At 40.6% G+C, this 19184-nt stretch overlaps 1 protein-coding gene across 2 annotated transcripts in view; it reads right to left on the bottom strand.

Moving 5' to 3' along the window:
* Positions 1–2850: 2850 nt before the first annotated feature.
* zbtb16b (zinc finger and BTB domain containing 16b) overlaps positions 2851–19184 on the bottom strand; it is a 22402-nt gene continuing 6068 nt past the window's right edge. Inside the window, exons 4-7 of one of the 2 annotated variants that reach the window (XM_050063672.1) lie at positions 16820–16906; positions 8094–8264; positions 6838–7005; positions 2851–5139 (exon numbers count right to left, since the gene is read on the bottom strand). In XM_050063672.1, the coding sequence (XP_049919629.1) occupies positions 4910–5139; positions 6838–7005; positions 8094–8264; positions 16820–16906 (656 nt within the window). In that variant the 3' untranslated portion in view covers positions 2851–4909. The remainder of the gene's footprint in view (positions 5140–6837; positions 7006–8093; positions 8265–16819; positions 16907–19184) is intronic. The other variant, XM_050063680.1, reaches the window with a different exon arrangement.

The raw sequence follows: 19184 nt of genomic DNA, 5'->3' as shown, positions 1-19184 counted from the left end.
TGACATGCTATACTATGACTGTTTTTTTTGACATTTTTATGACATGCTATACTATGACTGTTTTTCCGACATTTTTTATGACATGCTATATTATTACTGTTTTAATGACATGCTATACTATGACTGTTTTTATGACATTTTTAATGACATGCTATACTATGACTGTTTTTTTGACATTTTTATGACATGCTATATTATGACTGTTTTTCCGACATTTTTTCTGACATGCTATATTATTACTGTTTTAATGACATGCTATACTATGACTGTTTTTTTGACATTTTTTTATGACATGCTATATTATGACTGTTTTTCCGACATTTTTTCTGACATGCTATATTATTACTGTTTTTCTGACATTTTTATGACATGCTATACTATGACTGTTTTTTTTAACATTTTTTTATGACATGCTATATTATGACTGTTTTTCCGACATTTTTTATGACATGCTATACTTTGACTGTTTTTTTGGACATTTTTTAAGACATGCTATACTATGACTGTTTTTTTGACATTTTTTTATGACATGCTATATTATGACTGTTTTTCCGACATTTTTTCTGACATGCTATATTATTACTGTTTTTATGACATGCTATACTATGACTGTTTTTATGACATTTTTCATGACATGCTATACTATGACTGTGTTTTTTACATTTTTTATGACATGCTATACTATCATTTTTTTCTGACCTTTTTTGACATGCTATACTATTACTGTTTTTATGACATTTTTTATGACATGCTATACTATGACTGTGTTTTTTACATTTTTTATGACATGCTATACTATTACTGTTTTTCTGACATTTTTTATGACATGCTATACTATGACTGTTTTTTTTGGACATTTTTTATGACATGCTATGCTGTTACTGTTTTTCTGACATTTTTTCTGACATGCTATACTATGACTGTTTTTCCGACATTTTTTTTGACATGCTATACTATGACTGTTTTTCCAACGTTTTTTTTTTTACATGCTATACTATGACTGTTTTCTGACATTTTGTATGACATGCTATACTATGACTGTTTTTCTGACATTTTTTATGACATGCTATACTATGACTGTTTTTGTGACAATTTCTATGACATGCTATACTATTACTGTTTTTCTGACATTTTTATGACATGCTATACTGACTGTTTTTCTGACATTTTTTATGACATGCTATACTATTACTAGCATGAAATCCTTTGACATAGGCTACTACACTGAAATGTATGTGGCATACTCTGACATTCTGTTTTAGAGACATACTATACTATGAATTTTTATTCTTGAGGAAATTTGTTAAGAAATCTTCTGCGACATACTATACTATGAATTTCTGGGGCATACTATACTAATATTTTTTATGAAATCTCTTAGGATTTTATTTCTTTTTTTAGTGACATACTTCACTGACTTTTTAATAAAAACTTGAATTATTTTCTTTAAAATAGCTTACAATGATTTTTCTATAAAAATTTTTGAGTTTTTTTTGTGAAATTGTATACCATGGCATACATACTATACCACAACATTTTCACAACTCATTAATTTTTGTAACATACTATACTGTCACCTCTTTGACTTTTTTTTTTAAGACATACTATATAATATGACCTTTTTTAACATTTCAAAATGAAATTTCTTGACGTTTTTTGTGACGTATATTATGACTTTTGTGACTTATTATACTATGACTTTTGTGACTTTCCATGCAATGAATCTTTTTGCATTTAACTTAATTTGTAAGGGGCTTTGAGGGTAAATCAGAATAAAAAGGCCACTGCCATGTAGAGTTTCAGTAATGAATGTAGACAGCAGAAACAGTAGGCAAATGAGACAAGATGCATAAAATAGTAAATTGTTTTATTCTTTTTTTTAACCATGCCACCGAACACTGACGCATACAGAGTTGTGCCTGAATCCACACTGAGAAAACACTTTCACACACTGTGTTACAAAGCTGTAATGAAGAGGGATTTTACTGCACACATGGCAAGAAGAACAACCCTGATTGGATACCAGGTCGAGCTTTGATCTGGCCCTGAGGTAGACAGACATTGACATAATCTAAACAATGCTAATCACATCCTTCTAGGACACATCAAATAAAAGGACATCTGCATTATCACAACATAGAAAGATCAAAGAAAAACCTTTTCAAACAAAAGTGCTCTGTTTCTTTTGGTCCACCAAGGAAATCCATTTATAGTGCATGTTCATGTAGAATAGATACAGTGAATGTGTGTTTTCATGGCACTGAGTGTTGTTGGCTACTTAAGAAGGCATTGGTAATGCCCACAGACGCCAAGATTTGCTATTCACACTGTTTTCATCCAAAGATCTCAGTCCATTGTCACTTTGAAGGGAACAATTTGATGCAAGTTCCAAGCAATTGTGATGTAAAAAGTACACGCTTGTCTCAGAGTATCAGCCACTATCACAGTATGTTGTTTCCAGTTGCAATGTTCAGACAAAGTGGATCTACATGGCAGTCTATCTTTAATTAAGTAACAATAAACAAACACCCAGAAACAACTACCAATAGCACAGACCCATGTACTCAAGCACATCAATGCTCTACTTATAAAAGAGGCACAAGGGAGGGATCTTAATCATATCAGAGACTTATAAAACACACATTAAGATGTTTCTCAAATCATACCAAATGTAAACAGATAGCAAATTACTGTAATACAAAAATACAACATGTTTAAATCTATAAGGCCCGTGTTAGGCTCACATAAGGGAATAACATACCATGACAGTTTGTACATTACAGCTACACTACAACTGACAATAACCTGCTCATAGTGATTCAACGTCAGAATTTTCTTTTCAGGTTTCGTAAAAAAAAAAAAGAAAGAAAAAAAAAAAGAAAGGAAAATCAATGACTTATTCTCATGTTTTCTTCAATTTTCTCCTAGAAAATTCTGATTCTGTGATTTTATAAGACATCTATATATAGTTACTGATAAAAAACTACACACAAAAGCCATGTTGAGGCTGTTTTTTTTACACACTGCTTGTCCATTTAAATTATGATGTATCTGTTAGAAAATTAAAACTACTGATGAATGAATAATTTGCAGTAGGTTTAAAAGTGAGGAGAGGTAGAGCTCGCTCTACTAGAAATCATCCCAAGAGACGCCGACTGTGTGATGAAAACCAGCACATATTTGGTAACAAATAAACAACATATAAATAGCAAAACCTATTACATTGCGAGAGAAACTCAAATTGTAAGCCAGCTACCTCGAAACAATAACACCCACTGCAAGAAAGACAAGGCAATTAAAGAGATCAAGCTTATGAGGTCAAAACGTGGCAGCCATTCAAGTAAAACATGCAGAAAATAAACAACTCCAAAATAAATTCCAACAGCAGAACAAAAAAAAACAACAACAAAAAACTGAGAAGTCACAGGAATTTAGGGGAGAGAAAATGTTGCAGAGTTCAGCCAATCAAGCCTTCGTGGAATTATTTTCAACATCTACTGCACAATCATAGAAGATGACTCGGGTTGCTTGGTGGTTTAGCAATCAATCAATCAAAAAGCTCCTACGACACGTACAGGTCAGCAGTCGCAGCCGTTGTGGCTTTGATTTGAACCACAGTGCTTCCATTAGAGACACAGTTATTATCATAACTGTATGTGTGAGGGAGGGAGAGAGTGTATCTGTGTGTGATTGTGTGCACTAGGGCTGAAACCTTAAGTCGGCGGGAAACTTATTGCCGACAGTTTTGGGACTAAAGCCCTGTTCGCATGGGACTAGCATTACCTGGGGGACATCTGGTAATATGTAATAATGGCGGAGGTCGTCTGCGCTCTTAATCTCATGCAAATCTGCCATGTCCATAATTTGTCAAATAACAATCCACTGCAAATTACCTACCATATTACCCTACACTGTACATTTTGCCAAACACAATATTAGTCCCATGCGATTTGGGGTCATATTTAGGTTTGCTTGCTTAGTTTCTTCCTTTTTCCTGGTTGAAAATTCAGAGACTGAGTTGGCAGTTACAAATGAAAGTCTTGACGGCATTTAGGTGCATCAGGCTCATCTCGCTACAGCATGGAGACCCGTTTGAAGAAAGCTCAAATCTATCATTAGAGCCAAATCTGAAAAGATGATGAGATGGATGACTTGTGATAATGTGTGGCAGTATCGGTTCGGTTTGTCTGACCTACATTACAAAAAAGGGAGTTTAACACGACTGGTGCTGTGTGGTGTTTCTGTGTAGTGTAGAGTGGAGTTACAAATGACTGTGCGCATCATAACCGTGGGATTATGTCGGTAAATTCAGGTTAAATACAGACTTTGCTTATCCCGTGTGAACGTGCTGCAGGAAACACAGATGTAGGCGGGTAATTTCTCAGTCACATGAGGTCCTCAGGTAACACTAGTCCCATGCAAACAAGGTTTTACTTGTTTTTCAGGGGCAAAATGCTAAATATTCAAAATGTGAGAATTTGCTGCTTTTCTCAGTTTTATATTGTTGTAAACTGAATCTTTTCCGACTGGATTGTTAGTTACTGGCTGTAACTACATGTGAAAACTTTTCTGACATTTTTCAGGCTTAATATTTTCTCACTTAGTAGTAAAAATAATCTAATTGATATTGAAACTCATCACGAGTTGCAGCCCTAGTGTGACCACAAATTTGTATTCGTGCTTGCATGTCTCTGTTGTCAGGTAAAAACCTTGTATCTCCCAGAATGACAACTTCCCACAATGCTTTTTTCAGTTTATCCAAAAAGAGTCTGACTTTTTTTTTCTTTTTTTTTTTTTTTAAACCCATAGAGAGACATGTAATCTTTCAGCATGAAAAAACAGCAACACTGGAGTTACGAGATTTTCACCCAACAGTGACAGTGTGTGTGCGTGGGGGTCCAAGTCCTGCTCAGACGTAACAGACGTACAGGTAAGTCTTTTCTATCCTCCAGTCCGCCGGCACATCCTCCGGTTTGTGGCCCTTCATGTGCTTCTGCATGGCGGCCAGGCTCGGGCAGAAGTCCTGGCAGATGGTGCACTGGTACGGAGACGCTCCGTTGTGAGTGCGCAGGTGCTTGATCATAGCTGAGTAGTCTCTGGACCGTTGGTGACACAGCTTACACTCGAATGGCTTCTCACCTGAAAAATTCAAGAATACAGCATTAACCTTGTAGACCTGGAGCCAGAGGGCCTGCCAGGTGAAATGGGACTCACCTCTATTTCAGTCCACTGTACCTGACGTGGTATTGTGTGGTGTTTGTGTGCGTGCTGTGTGTCTGTGCTCTAGGATTAGACCTATATCGGTTTGCCTATTAGATATTGGCCAGTCAGCGTCATCCACTGCAAATACGACAGAGGTTTCTTTTTGACCTCAGCGAGGAGTCAGGTAGCAGTCAGTAAAATGTAACCTGAAATTAAATTTAAACCTGTTGCACATCTTAATGATGCCATTCAATAGTGCTACAGTGTTTTTTTAATATAAAGTAATTCAGTTTTAAGGCTCTGAGTAAGTTTCCTCTTCCATTAAATTGATTTACAAGCTGCTAAACCATCAAAATTTAGTGGTTAGGATTTTCTGTTATGTGTCACAATTTCTAAAGAATTTTTCAATGCCATATTTTACTTCTGCAATACACACTCATTTTAGCTATAAGAATTGTAAAACAACAAAACAAAAACTAGCATTATTCTGTATTTTTCTTATTGTCAAAAGACCCCAAACCATAAATGCTCAATATTTTCTGACTTCTCTGCCCTGTCTGTGGCAATCAGCCCACAGCCAGTTTGTTCTGAGAGATGACATTAATCTTTAAAAACAGGTCAAAAATATATTATTACAAATTTTTCAAAAAACCTATGTAATTTTCTGTAACAGCTGGATCCTATAGTTTTTTGCAAACTTTACTCAAAAAGGAAAAACACATTTTCAGCTGCCTATTAATTCACATTATGTGAGTATAGACCAAATTGTAATGTACATTAACATACACTTAAATAAAATGAAACAGAGTTGAGCAAAGTTGGCTCATTTTTTGACAATTTTCACCGCTTTTCCTTGGCATCAGACAGCCCTCTACAATGGGAAATGAAAGCTGTTATCTCAAACCAACCAGACAGTCATTTTACTTTGAATACACAAGAACACACAAGTTTCTGGTCTACCGCTGCCTTAAACAGTGATAAAAATATTCCAAATATAGCGTACACTAAAACTGATATTGATTTTTTTAGGTGGCTAAAATACGTTTTGCTGCAGCCCGTCCACAGCAGGACACTACTTAACTTCTGACGCTAACAAAGCAACATAGTACATTAAATAATCACAGCAGAAATGTCAGGTCGGACCACTGTGTTTAACTATATATCTTTAAATGTTACAGTTACGACTGAAAATGATAACAGAAATAAACAAGTTTGCTGATATCACATATTTCCGCAATTCAAATCAAATGCCAGGGGTTAACCTGGAAATAAATGTTGTTGTTAGTGCTATGTCACAGTGACTTACACAGCAGGACGGTGTATGTGGCATTGAGTCAAAAAAACTTCAGTGGCTGTGTTCATCATAATGAAGGCAACATGTCACGCAGTGCAACAGTGTGGCTTCCTTATGTGTTTTGGAGGAATAAGCTACACACTCTTGACAGTAAGATCAATTTCTTGTTGGTTTTGGTCTATTTATGGGATTTTTTTTACACAAAAAAATATCACAAGGCTTATCCTTTTGAATTTAAAGATATTAAGTAACAGTAAAAAATCCCCCCTAGCTGAACTAAAATACCCTGAAGGCCCAGCGCTCCTGCCTGTACGATCGTGTTTTCGTCTCTGAACTCTCACCTGTATGTACACGGTAGTGTGTTTCTAGCTGGTGTTTGAGGCTGAACCTCTTCCCACAGCCGTTGCACTCGTAAGGCTTCTCTCCTGTGTGGATGCGTTTATGGCCCCTCAGCGTGCCGTCGTCTCTGAAACAGCTCCCGCAGAATTCACACTCAAACGGGTGATCGCCTGAAAGCACAGTCATGTCACAACAGCGGCCACAACACCAACACAGCCCATTACCGTGCGAAGCATTAAAGGCTAACTTTATCCTTGGCACGACATGCTATGGGTGCATATGTAGCTGTGTAGGTCAAATAGTCACAGAGCCCTCGCTGCACATGCATATCAAGCAGGGAAATAATGTGCTTTCAGACGTTGCTAATGTTATGACATGAGGACACTCCTCTTGGCTGTCTGCTAATAGCTAATAAAAGTCCTCCAGGCATGTACTGCTCTGTTCTCTATACTGTAGTTAATCTATTTCTCTCCTAGGCTGAGGGTTTGACTCATCTCCAATGACCTATGTGCCTCATTATCTCAGTGTCCACAGCAACAGCCAAGTCAGAGGATACATTGCTCTCCTCATTACAGGCCGATTCTCCCCAATCCCCCACCCCACTGTGGAGCAGATGACATTTACAAAATGTTACTTCCAAGCAGAATGGCATACAAACAAGATACGCTGCCATGGCCAAATCTCCCTTCACTTCTGTCTCTTCACATCAATTATGTATTTCTCCTGTCTAGACATCAAGCCATCCTGACAGCTGGGAGTGTTATTTAAGGTAAAAGAAGAAAGGGGGACATCTTTTCAGTAAATATCTCTCCGTCTCCTGCGGCACTAAGACTCACCCTCGGTAGAACACACAGACAAGTCATTTCCATTTGCTTTTCCTTCAATATATATTTGGGTTTCCTCTATCATTTTGGGTGAACCACACTAGAACTGACAGCCGTGAATTGCAGAAGCCCAAAGGCTGTCTAAGAACCCAAAATATAAACAGGATGAAATTGCCCAAAATATGCACCGGCCATAACGGTACAGTGCTGTCATCAGAGAGGTGAGTCATCTTATAGAGAAGTGAAAAGGAGGGTGGGAGAGGATGCATGCAAATTGACTAAAACCTTAAAGCCAGTAACCTAAGGAAATTAACCCATATACAGAAATAAATACAGCCGTCTTTGTCTGCCTTTCAACATATGCATGCATTTGACACCCCGTGCTTATGTTTTACCACAGGAGATAACACTACAGACAGCGATCCGTCTCTTACCAGTGTGCGAGCGCAAGTGTCTTTTGAGGGTAGTGTGGCTGGGGAAGGGGCGCTCACAGTGGCTACAGATGTAGCTGTGCATGCCTGCATGGACCTCCATGTGCTGCTGCAGGGCCTTCTGGGTCTGGAAGCGCTTTGCACACAGCAGACAGAACACCGCCATGTCAGTCCCTGGAGAACGCACAAGACACAGACACACAGTTATTTCAGTACCATACACAGACAGGGCCTTAAGTGGGGAAACTGGGTCACTTCAACTTTGTGTGAGTCCTCAGAGGGAAAAGCTTCTTTCAAAGAGCAAGTGCCTCTACCTAAACTAACTCCCCTAAAAGCCCAGAGGCACTTTCAACTGCGAGTCTTTATACGTTCTATTTTAAACCATGAAAGTCATTGTTTTCTTTAAGAATTTCCCACACAATGCACAGCATGCCAATCACACAATCAATGGCTCCTTCCTGGTGTGTTAGATGTGTAATTATTCTCTTCATTCCCCATCAGGAGTCAGCTCCAGCCTGTGAAGTCCTCTGTCTCTGTGCTCAAAGAGCGGCTGATAGTAGCTCCACCCTAAATGATGCCTACACTATGCGCTCTGTGCAGAATGTTAAGTAGTGATATCAAGCCATTAAAGGCAGGACTGCAGGAAAAAACACAATCCAGTTTAATCCTGTGTGTGACCTGGCATCTCTTTGGGGCTGCTTTCCTGTTGCACAGAGTGTGGAGAGGAATACAGATAGGGAGTCGCTGGCAGGGTAGCTCAAGTCAAAATGGCTATGTGAAGAAGATCCATTGGCTGTCATACAGTCAACACTTGATCTACAGGCTGTGTACGCCAGCACTCAAATCCGTTCTGGCATTCGAACCGATGCAAATTCATATATGCGGTAAGACTGAGGGACTGGTTAATCAGCTGCATTGGACATAATGTGCATGTCCTGGAGAGTGAGGCTTTAATGTGAGATTATGAGGTCCTTATTTCTCTGTCTGCTCAGGTTGCAGATCATTTACAATGCGAGCAGGTCCCATTGCTCCTGACTCAGATTCAATCAGACATCTCCAGCGGAGGATCATTAGTAAACAGAGGACTGTGCCAGCACTTCATTGGAATTCAAGTGGGGTTGCTGTGTCGCATTTAAAATGCAGTCTGATGAGGTCCACTAAATCAAATCATTTGTTACTGTTATTGAAGTGCCTTGAGGCAACTGGCAATTAAATTGGAATTAACGCAGGGAAAGGGATACAGCACACTCATACTAAGAGGGAAGAGTGTCAGACACTTGCTTTAGGTTCAATCAAGTTAACAGGCAAGCCTGTTCAAAGTAGAAAGAAAAAGGAAACAAATCAAGCAAATTCACATTTTCTGGGATAAATCAGAAACATTCACCGTGTATTGTTTACTAATCCACGTATCACAATTTGCTCAAACAAAGCAAGACGCTTTTTTTTGACTTCACATTTCACGGATAAGTATAATTTGGCAGAGAAGCACAAAGCCTCGACTTTGAAATTAATGCTGCTTCTTTTTGAACCTTGTTTTGAAATCCCCCCCTCCCCGAAAAAACAGCACTAATAGAACTGATCATTCGTAATCATTAACAGAAAGAAGACAGGATGAAAGACATTCCCTGATCTTAACTATCCTGCAGGGAGGCGATCCAGTGGAATGAACTGCACCTGTTCAGAGGCTTTAGCCTGTGGACTGTAGCACAAAGGGCACACAATGAGGTTCAGGCCCTCATTGACCAAGCCCATTAGTCATAGGCTCCTCACGCAACTCCTACAATCCCTGTCTTTAGGCTGTCGCCTAATGACCAAGGCCCTTTCTCACCCACGGATCACAATATTTTTGTTGAAGACAAAAGACCCTCCATTCTCAACGCCTCTGTGCCTTCCTCACTCCCCTTATCCGCTGACCATACAGGAAATCCTTTGACTGTCTAACCAGCTTCACTTTCTGCCTGAGTCATACCTAACTATTACCAGTTCACTTTGCACTGTGTTACAGCCGAGTCGGGATAATGATCTATGTAAAAACAGCTAAAGGCATTTAAAAAGCACAAAATGCAGTCTCTGCGTGACCTGTGATGTGAAGCCTTGATCCACTTTCACCAGTTTGTCTCGTAGTATTTGCTTTAGTCAGCAGGGGGAGTGCTTTCTGTTCCTATGGGTCCAGGATAGTTTCGCTGCAGGCTGAGCACAGCAGAGCCCTCAACCAGCTGAATAACATATTAACCACCTTGTAGATACTTCAAAGCTACTTTAATCATCCTCTCTCCCCTCTCTCTTTATTAACTATCATATATTGTAAATGCGTGTTTCATTGCAGCCGTGTGTACTTTGTTCCGCCTGCTCTGAAAGTTTAACATCCCACTTTCTTTGTGGAGGTTAAACCGTTACTCCCTGACACACTCGCAGACTCTCACAGATGTATATCCTGATCCTTCTGTCACCAACAATACTGAAACTTGAGTAAAGAAATATGACAAATAATCTGTCACAGGAATCTCACTCTTGATCTCAGGCTGACACGCGGTGACAACAGCTCAGCAGTCGCTTTCGGTTTGATTCTGCGCAAGCGACGCTGAAAATAAAAATAACAAATAATATCTTGAAGTGTAAACAAAAACCTTTCGGAGGCAAGGAAGTGTTTGTATGCGTTAGTGGTGGCATTTCGCCTCGCTGCGCTCTGTTAACTTTTCAAAGAAAAAGGATTTGCAGTTGTAGAGTTTTTCCAGTAAGCTTTGGTAATAAGTGCAGAGGAGCTTCTTTATGAGAGAATAAGCCCTAAAGTTGGCTGTCATTGCCCCCTGCTTTCTCACCCTTAACCAGACAATGGGCTCAGGATTTGGGCTTTAAGGCACAGGATGACCCCTGACCCTTGGCCCTCAATGGGGTAAATACCATGTAATCAATGGTATTCCCTCAAAGGCTGGAGAGTTGACTGAGCATTGTGTTTAGTGGGAGGAAGCCTCAACAGTGGGAATAATGATTTACCTTTAAGCCAGTCTGGTACAAGGCAGAAAATATAAACATTTACTGTATGCATTATATCACTGAGCTGCTTGTCTAATGCACAATTCAGTTAGTAATTCAGGCCGGTTTGAGGTTGCTATGCTATTTCAGCATATCTCCACTAAGACCATGTGTATGCTCATGTGATTTAACATGGTCTGCCTTCATACATCTGCCACTTATTCAGTCCAAGCGAGGTGGGAGCCAGCCACGCTCTCACGCTGCCTAAGAAACAAAACCATGTGTCTAGGCAACCAGATAGGATCATGGTCCTTGTTGGGGTGAAGTGTTCAAGCTAATCCCTTCATTCACAAATAAGCGCAGCCTGTTTCTTTTCAAGCGGCAAACAAAAGTTTTCCCACCCTGAGAATCTGGGAGTAAACCCACTGCAAATTGAACAAGAGATTGTATTCAGTGACGACCGCAAATCTGTATAATTTCTTCAGTGTTAATCTTAACTTCAGTGTCCGGAGCCCAGCAATTAAACTGATTGATTTGTGGATAATTTGTCTTTTATATTTGCTAAAATATATGGCTACAAGACATTTAATTTGAGCTGCATTATTTTATTAAATGCCTGCAGAATTGCATCTATTAATGTTATTTGTTTGGGTAAATTGTGAATGACAGCCAAGTCAAAGCTAAACAAATCTCCTGCTGCCACCAAAAGGCCAAAGAATTCCACACAGATTTCACAATTTACATTATTACATCATGACTGATCATGTCCACCATAAACTATGTCCTCAGGCCCTGCTCAGTGTATATACAGTGTGCTCACCGTCTGCTGGCTCACTGATATCATCCAGTTAAACATACACAGTCAGGCTACAGGCAGGCTACATTATGTGCTAGACCTCACGTGACACGCTACTGTACGCGTTCATGCAGACAGCTCCCTGTAGCTGTGGCAGCTCGAGAAGCACATGCACAAATGCTACACTACCTTAAACAACCCCGGGCGCTCATCAGCAGACTGCTAATCTACCCGAGTGAGGAACAACCGACTTAATAATTAATGCAACAAGAGATACGTTGCTCGTGTTTAACCACCATTCCATGGATCGGTTCATTAAGGTCACACGCGGTTTCATTCGCCTCAATTCCTAGAACGTTTACAATATTGTCTCTATTGACTACATTTCGCTTTATGTGAAATGACAGGGCATCCCGGGGCTTTTCGTATCATGACAGTCAGTGCAAATAAATACTGGGGGCAGAGTGGCCAAACAGAGCAAGAGTTCAATTCAGTTTAAGGCTTGTATGAATTTCAACTGGGTATTAACAGGAGGGTGCAGTATGATGACGGATACACAATTAGGCGAGCTAAAAGGTCTGCATTATAAAGCCTGGGCTGTATCTGAATGAACCACAGGACTGTTTAATTAGGGCTCGGACAGAAGGTAATATTATTCACTTGATGAAGCAGCCTGTAATGTGTGGAAACAGTGCAGCTGCTGTGAGTACACAAAGGCAGCACTCTTATGGCCTTTGCCTTGAAGCCAAGGTGGCAAAATGGTCAGCCAGCATGGCTTGCAGCATATACAGTCAATTTCTGTGCGTGCTGCAGATAAGCTACAGTCTTGGGTTTTCCAAAATTGAGAGCTCGGTGCCCCAGAGCCCTTGACTTGCTCTGATGAAACAAACCCCTTTGTTGTGAGAGCAATTCGGAGACAGATCCATTCTTTTATTTTGGGCACTGACAAGTAGGTCAGAGGAGACTATGACAGTGCTGTGGTGAGGAGTAAACAGCAGCACATGATGTTGTTTTCCTCTCAGTCCTGGCATCCAACACCAGCAGCAATCCTCTTGCCCTCAGGAAGTCCTCACATGCCCCCTACCCCCTTCCCTTCCCACAGTCCACTCCGCCCCCAACCCCCACCCCCTCTTTGATCTCTAACTTCAGCAACCCACGGCCATTCACCTCTGACATATCAAAATAGCTTAAGAGACTCTCACTGTAGCCAGTGTTGCCAAATTGCTTCAGAGCAAGGTCTCCCAAAAGTAGTATTATTTCCCTTCCAGAGGAGGTGGACAGCAGTGTTGCAGCTGCTGAGGTCTGACAAGTGTTAATCTGCTAAGAGGAAACTCATTTGGCTCACTGGTTATGCCACATGGCAAATTAAGGCACAGGCGGCACAATCGGCACGGAAAGATACAGTGTTTTACCAGGAATAAAACCCAGGTTATATGTACTAAATGCAGTTTTTCACGAGGCATATCCTCAACACAGCTGATTAAATTACCTGTAGCTCATGTCAGCGTCGGCTACGAGAGCTACAATAAGAGTCAGTAAAAAAAGGGCCATGCGTCACAGCAGACCGAGCTGAGATCACGACAAAATGAGAGAGTAATGCCCTCCCGTACCCTGCTCTGGATACACTGCCAAGCTGAAACCGAGCTGTGGATGTTTACAACTTGGGGAGATGAGGGTAGAAACTTCTGGGCATCGTTAACACCCCTCCATGTCCACATCCATTAAGTATTCATACTGTGTGTGCCACCTGGAGTTACAGTTACATGCCAATGCTCCTGAGAGGGTTATCACCTTTCTCTGACAGTAGCAGAAAAGGTGTGGATTTAGACACTACCGGGCATATGTATTGCCTGACAACAATGTCGCTTTTTTTTTCTCAGTTTGAGAGTTTTGAGTCAAACAAGTGTTGTTAAGTATTTCTCACTTCAAGCTAATGGGATAATATTCGAGAGTAGAGTGCCACTTTGCTACAAGGCACTCTTGTAAAGGCTTTATAGGTTGTGTATAATGGCAATAAACCAGTTATCAATGCTTTACAACTCGCCAGCTTCATATCTGACTGATCATTATTATTGTGGAAAAATGGGGTTCATAGTTTTGATTTATGTCCTCTTTAAAATAAGGCTGCAACTAACCATTGTTTTCATTGTCAACCAATCTGCTGACTGTTTTCTTGATAATCAATCTGCTATATATATAATAATGTTGGACAATCATAATTTCCCAATGTCTAAAGAACCCAAAGATTTTCATTTTAATATCAAAGAAGACTAAAAAAAACAGTCAATACAGACATTAGAGGCTGGCAGCAGCAGCAGCAGCAGCAGCACATTTGGCTTCACTCAATTACCATTAGAGTTAATACAATAATTGATTAACTACTTTAAAATAAACCAACCAGCCTTGAGCTATAAATGATATTGTAAGTCATTAAATGTTTTATGCACTCAGATTATTTTCAGAAAGGGACAGGGGTCAAACAAATCATAGGAGCATTCCTTTCTGATTCATCAAAGAGCTAAAAACACAAAGCAAGCCATGCCAGCAGGGAATAAACACCAACCAAAAATGCCAAAAGGCACAGAGTCTGGCAACTGCAACATGTACTTGTATTTACTTAGTTATTTATTTTTATTGCACCAGCTGCATCTATGTTTAAATGTTTTGTATAAACTTGCCTCCCGTCGCTGCCTCTTGGCCAGGTCGTCACTGACAATGAGAACTGTTGACTTATCTGGTTAAATCAAGGTAAAATAAAATAAATGTGTAGCTTGTGTGGTGAGATTTAGCATTCATTTTACATATTTTAATTATTATGTTTATGTATCTTAGGTTAAAGTCTGTGTGTGTTGTGTTTCAGGACTCCCTAAAAACATGGTCCAGTATTTCACCTGTGGGCGGTGCTTCACATCCTGCATCACACAGAGTGTCACATTGGGTCATCTCGTCCTTTGTTGGATAAGCGAGCCAAACCGTGACCTACAAAGTTGTTTATTAACTTAATCTTTGCCGTAACCACAAAATTAAACCTGCAGGAGACCTCATGCCTAACTGTAACTTGACACAAAGATGATTTTTTTTACATTTTTTGTGATCATTGATTTAGATACGCTTAGATTTAGATACGCTTAGATTTTTGGCAGGGCTGCAACCATGACTGGACTTCCTTGCAGATTTTCAATGACTTTTAGATCCATAGATATTTATTAGTCCTTTTGGAAATTCATGGTGTACTGTACAGTAATAAAATAAAATATAATTACATATAATGACGACAGCATCAAAAACACAAACATCAACAACAGATCAACTCACCATTATGATGGACCTATTTACCACATGTCGTTAAAGTGCAGCATCCTCACACACAGAGCTTCAGTTATTTTTGTTCACAGTGTGTTTGACAGTGCAACAGGTACAAATGATCTGCAAGCCCAGTTGGTTTGGAGGGATGGCGCCCTGTACTGTTTGCCTGCTGGTAACCTGACTGCTGATAAATTCTCAAATTGACCATAATAACATTATACTGGAGAATATGTGAATTAAAAAGTGCTAAAATATACTGACATTTAGATGGACTGAATTATGTCCAACAATAAAAATCTACTGAGATGGGGAGGTCTATATTCTGGCATCATAGATGCAAACAGGCTTACAAGCCATACTGTCATTTTCCATGTATATAGGTGCAAGACCAAACATATAAATTAAAGGAATAATATATTCTGACATGCATCAAAAAACTATCTCATATTGTATGCATGTATTATTCTGTCTAGTTTGCCTAATTTTCCAAGCTTTAGAAATAAAAAAAACTGGTCTATACTTTGCCACTCATCCAACTTCCTCATTTTCATCAAATCAAATTAATTAATCAGACTAATTAAATGCACGCAGGGTATAATTTAAAGTATGAAAGTGCACTAAGAGCATGGGCTAAGATGGTCACACAGCTCGCCCAAGCGTGCGCAGCTACATCCTGCTGTACCAGGTTTTTAGGGAGTCCCGGTATCCTTTAAAGGATTATAAAATTGAAAGGATAGGAAATGTAGTTAATTACTAAAGTAAGTAGTTATACAGTTAGATATGATAGTTAGATACATATTGACTCAAAAAAAGGCTACTTTTGAAACATTTTTCTTTTCTTTTTTCTCGACTGAATAGCTTCCATTTAAGATTTTATACACTTAATTTAATTTGTTCCATATATTGTCTTCTTGTTTCCCTTCTCCTGTTCTTATAAAGCACTTTGTGACTTTGTATGTTTTGACAAGTGTCATATTCGTTAAGTTTGATTGCCTCTACTTATTACTACTACTAATACAGAAATCTGAGAATGTGGTTAGTAATTGATTTAAAAGTTAAAACCGCTTCAGCTCCTCAGGCAGGTTGTTCTAAATGCTAGGAGTCCAGATTGCAAGTCACCATCCAGGTTTGTGTAGCCACTTGGCCAAAAAACACTACTTTAAAGAAAAAACAAATCACGCTGCTGCCAACTGTTAATGCCAGACATTCACTGGACAAGAAAAGGCTGTCATACAAACATTTTCTTAATTTGAGATGATTGAAAAACACAACATCTTGTCGTTGGGTGTGTGAGTTTCAGGTAAATAATTCCACAGGCACTCTCGGGCGGGAGGTGCGGATAGTATGTCCGTGAAGCTGTAAAGCTGGCGCTGTGAAGCTACGGCTGTGGCAAAGTGGCATGCAGTGGGTTTGGATGCCAAGAGATATTAGTGGGTGATATGTGAGAGGGCCTCCCACCTCCATGTTGATAAATTATGGAGCATCATGACAGGAACAGTTTAACCCAGCCAGCATGACAGGCAAGTTTAGACCCACGATCACAAGTCCCGTAGTCACGGCTTACTCAACAGCTCAGTGCATGCTGTCCAGGTTAAACATAATGAGTGTAAGTGTTGAGGGGGGGTGTTAATGCATGCACACGTATGTAAAGTACCTGTGTGTGTTTGCCTGTGGGCTTCCAGAGCATCCTCTGAGGAGAATGTTGCTCCACACTGATCACACACCAGCGCCTCTGCAGGAGCTGTAGATAAAATCAAATTTATAATAAGGTATCTGGATCAGACAGTAAATGTGTGTTTGTGATTGAAGAGTAAGTCAGTTAATTCAGCATTTAAAGAGAACTGTGGAAAAAGCAACAAGGAGTAAACAAAGACGCCCTATTTCAAAAGTCACCAAAGAGCCCCGCTTGTCTCACACTTGTGCTTTTCAGGTGTTAACACAAGGAAGCAAATGTGCAGAGTACAATGGAGCAGAGGAAAGCGCCATAAAAACACAACTCAGGACAAACAAAAGCACCAGACAGGGTGCAACGGCCCTTCTTCTTGACAAAAAAGAGCCGAGCTGAAGAGTTTTATTTACCGTGCCCTGTTATCAGTCTCTGAACAGTGAGCAGACTGTCTGCCTGAGAGGCCACAGAAGGACTGGGTGTTCTCTCTACAGCAGACGCTTCCCGCCTGCGGCACATCCCTTTATCAAAAAAAAACACTTCAGAGTCAACACCCCAAATCCCATCGCATGCACTGTAACTACAGTTCCCAGTTCACCTTTGGAATGCCCTTGTCTATTCTGATGAAGACATGAAAGAGACAAGTATGCATACTGCTTGCAGAAATGTTCAGTCCTTGTTCTGCACTCACCTCACACCTGCACAGACAGACACATAGGACAGATATGCACACACAGACACGCATTCTCGCTCTCTCTCACACACACACACACGCGCGCGCGCACACACAGCTGTTTGGATGTGGGTTGGCTCTCACAGAGATGTAAATCGGTTGCAGATCCATACTGGCCCAGGGCTCATTCACTGATCTATTTTCTGCTCAGCTGGCTTTAAATGAAGTTAAAATGACTCATTAAAACACCCACAAGCTTTGGGAACTCTGAGCGCTACAGCCTAAATGTGGTCCTCTTTCAACTCTTACGATGCCTCTATACACAGACACTGTGCCACTGTTCCCAGTGCTGCACACAAATAACAAAAAAGCCCCAATCTGTTCATTTCTAAAAACAACAGTTTTTGAAAACAAACTGGTTACTGTTTTGGAACGGTGCGTTTTGTTACACGGAGCAAAAATAAAACTTGGTGGAGAGTAGTCTTATATAGGAGTAACACTAGAACAGTGTTGTAGATCCTGATGTTGTGTGACGCTGTCCAGTGTGGTGTGTTGTGTTGTGTGAGATTGTGTGATAAGGGAAGAAGAGAACATAGTGCATTGTCTTGTGCAGTCAAAGGCACGGAGTGTGCTCTCATCCATAAACCATCAAACTGTCTCCAGACGCGGCTGCAATCGTCCTCCATCAAAACACTTTGTCTGGCATACCAAAATAAGAGCCAGCATCGAGCTGAATACCAAATCAGCCCATTAGAGCAGTGGAGCACTCGCTCCTTAGCAACCAGCGGGATCTAAGGCTGCTATACCGAAATACACAGTGACAAAGAAATGAGATCCACATCTCTTTTTTTTTTTGTAGTATTATGGGTTGACACATTGGGATGGGGAGAGTTTATGCAAAAATTCAAATTAGGTTAAAGGTGCTGCTGTTGTGGATGTCACTGCGAATTGAAAATCAAAGCGTGCTGTCGAAGGTCTACGAGTAATGCAAGACAATATGCGTGTTTAGGGTTATGCAGAGGGTATAAAGGGACGACTCAGGTGAAGTTTAAAGAAGCAGTTTCCTCTCATCTGTCAGCAGTATGTCATTCCCGAACAATCCTCAGAGAGAGCGGCAGGCGGAGAGGACAGGGACCTCGCCTTGTCTATACACATATTCCAACTGAGGTTTCTGTTTCTGTTTTAGTTTCATTTTTAGTCCCTGATCCCCCCCCCCCCCCCCCCCCCCCCCCCCCCCCCCCCCCCCCCCCCCNCCTCCTCGCCCCCCTCTCCCCCCTCCTCCCCACTGCTCCTCTTTCTCTATTTTGGATAAAGTAGCTGGGAGAGCAGTCAGGTCTGATTAAGTCTGCATTTGGGTACAGTGTGTTCCTGGACACACATCTGCGAGCGAGCCATCACACACGCTTCGGAACACTGGCAGAACACCCAGGCCTGCCGGCAGCTGATGATGTCATCACTCAGAAGGGGCAGAGCTGGCGAGCTGCCAGAGTCTCCGAAAAAACACAGAAACGATTCAAACGGAGAGAGAGACTAGAGAGCGACGGAGAGGAGAGGGAGGGAGAGGTACATAGACCTAAGCATGGAAAAGAAAGCATGATCCAAGTATTCGGAGCAGCACTAACTGGTAGAAGGAGGGGGGGGGGGGGGGGGGGGGGGTGAAGATTGAAAGGGCATTTGGAA

This window comes from Epinephelus moara, chromosome 2 (assembly GCF_006386435.1).
Source record: "Epinephelus moara isolate mb chromosome 2, YSFRI_EMoa_1.0, whole genome shotgun sequence".
NCBI classification, from domain to species: domain Eukaryota; kingdom Metazoa; phylum Chordata; class Actinopteri; order Perciformes; family Serranidae; genus Epinephelus; species Epinephelus moara.
Note: the sequence above shows the minus strand (reverse complement) of the source record. Positions and strands in the feature narration are given on the sequence as shown.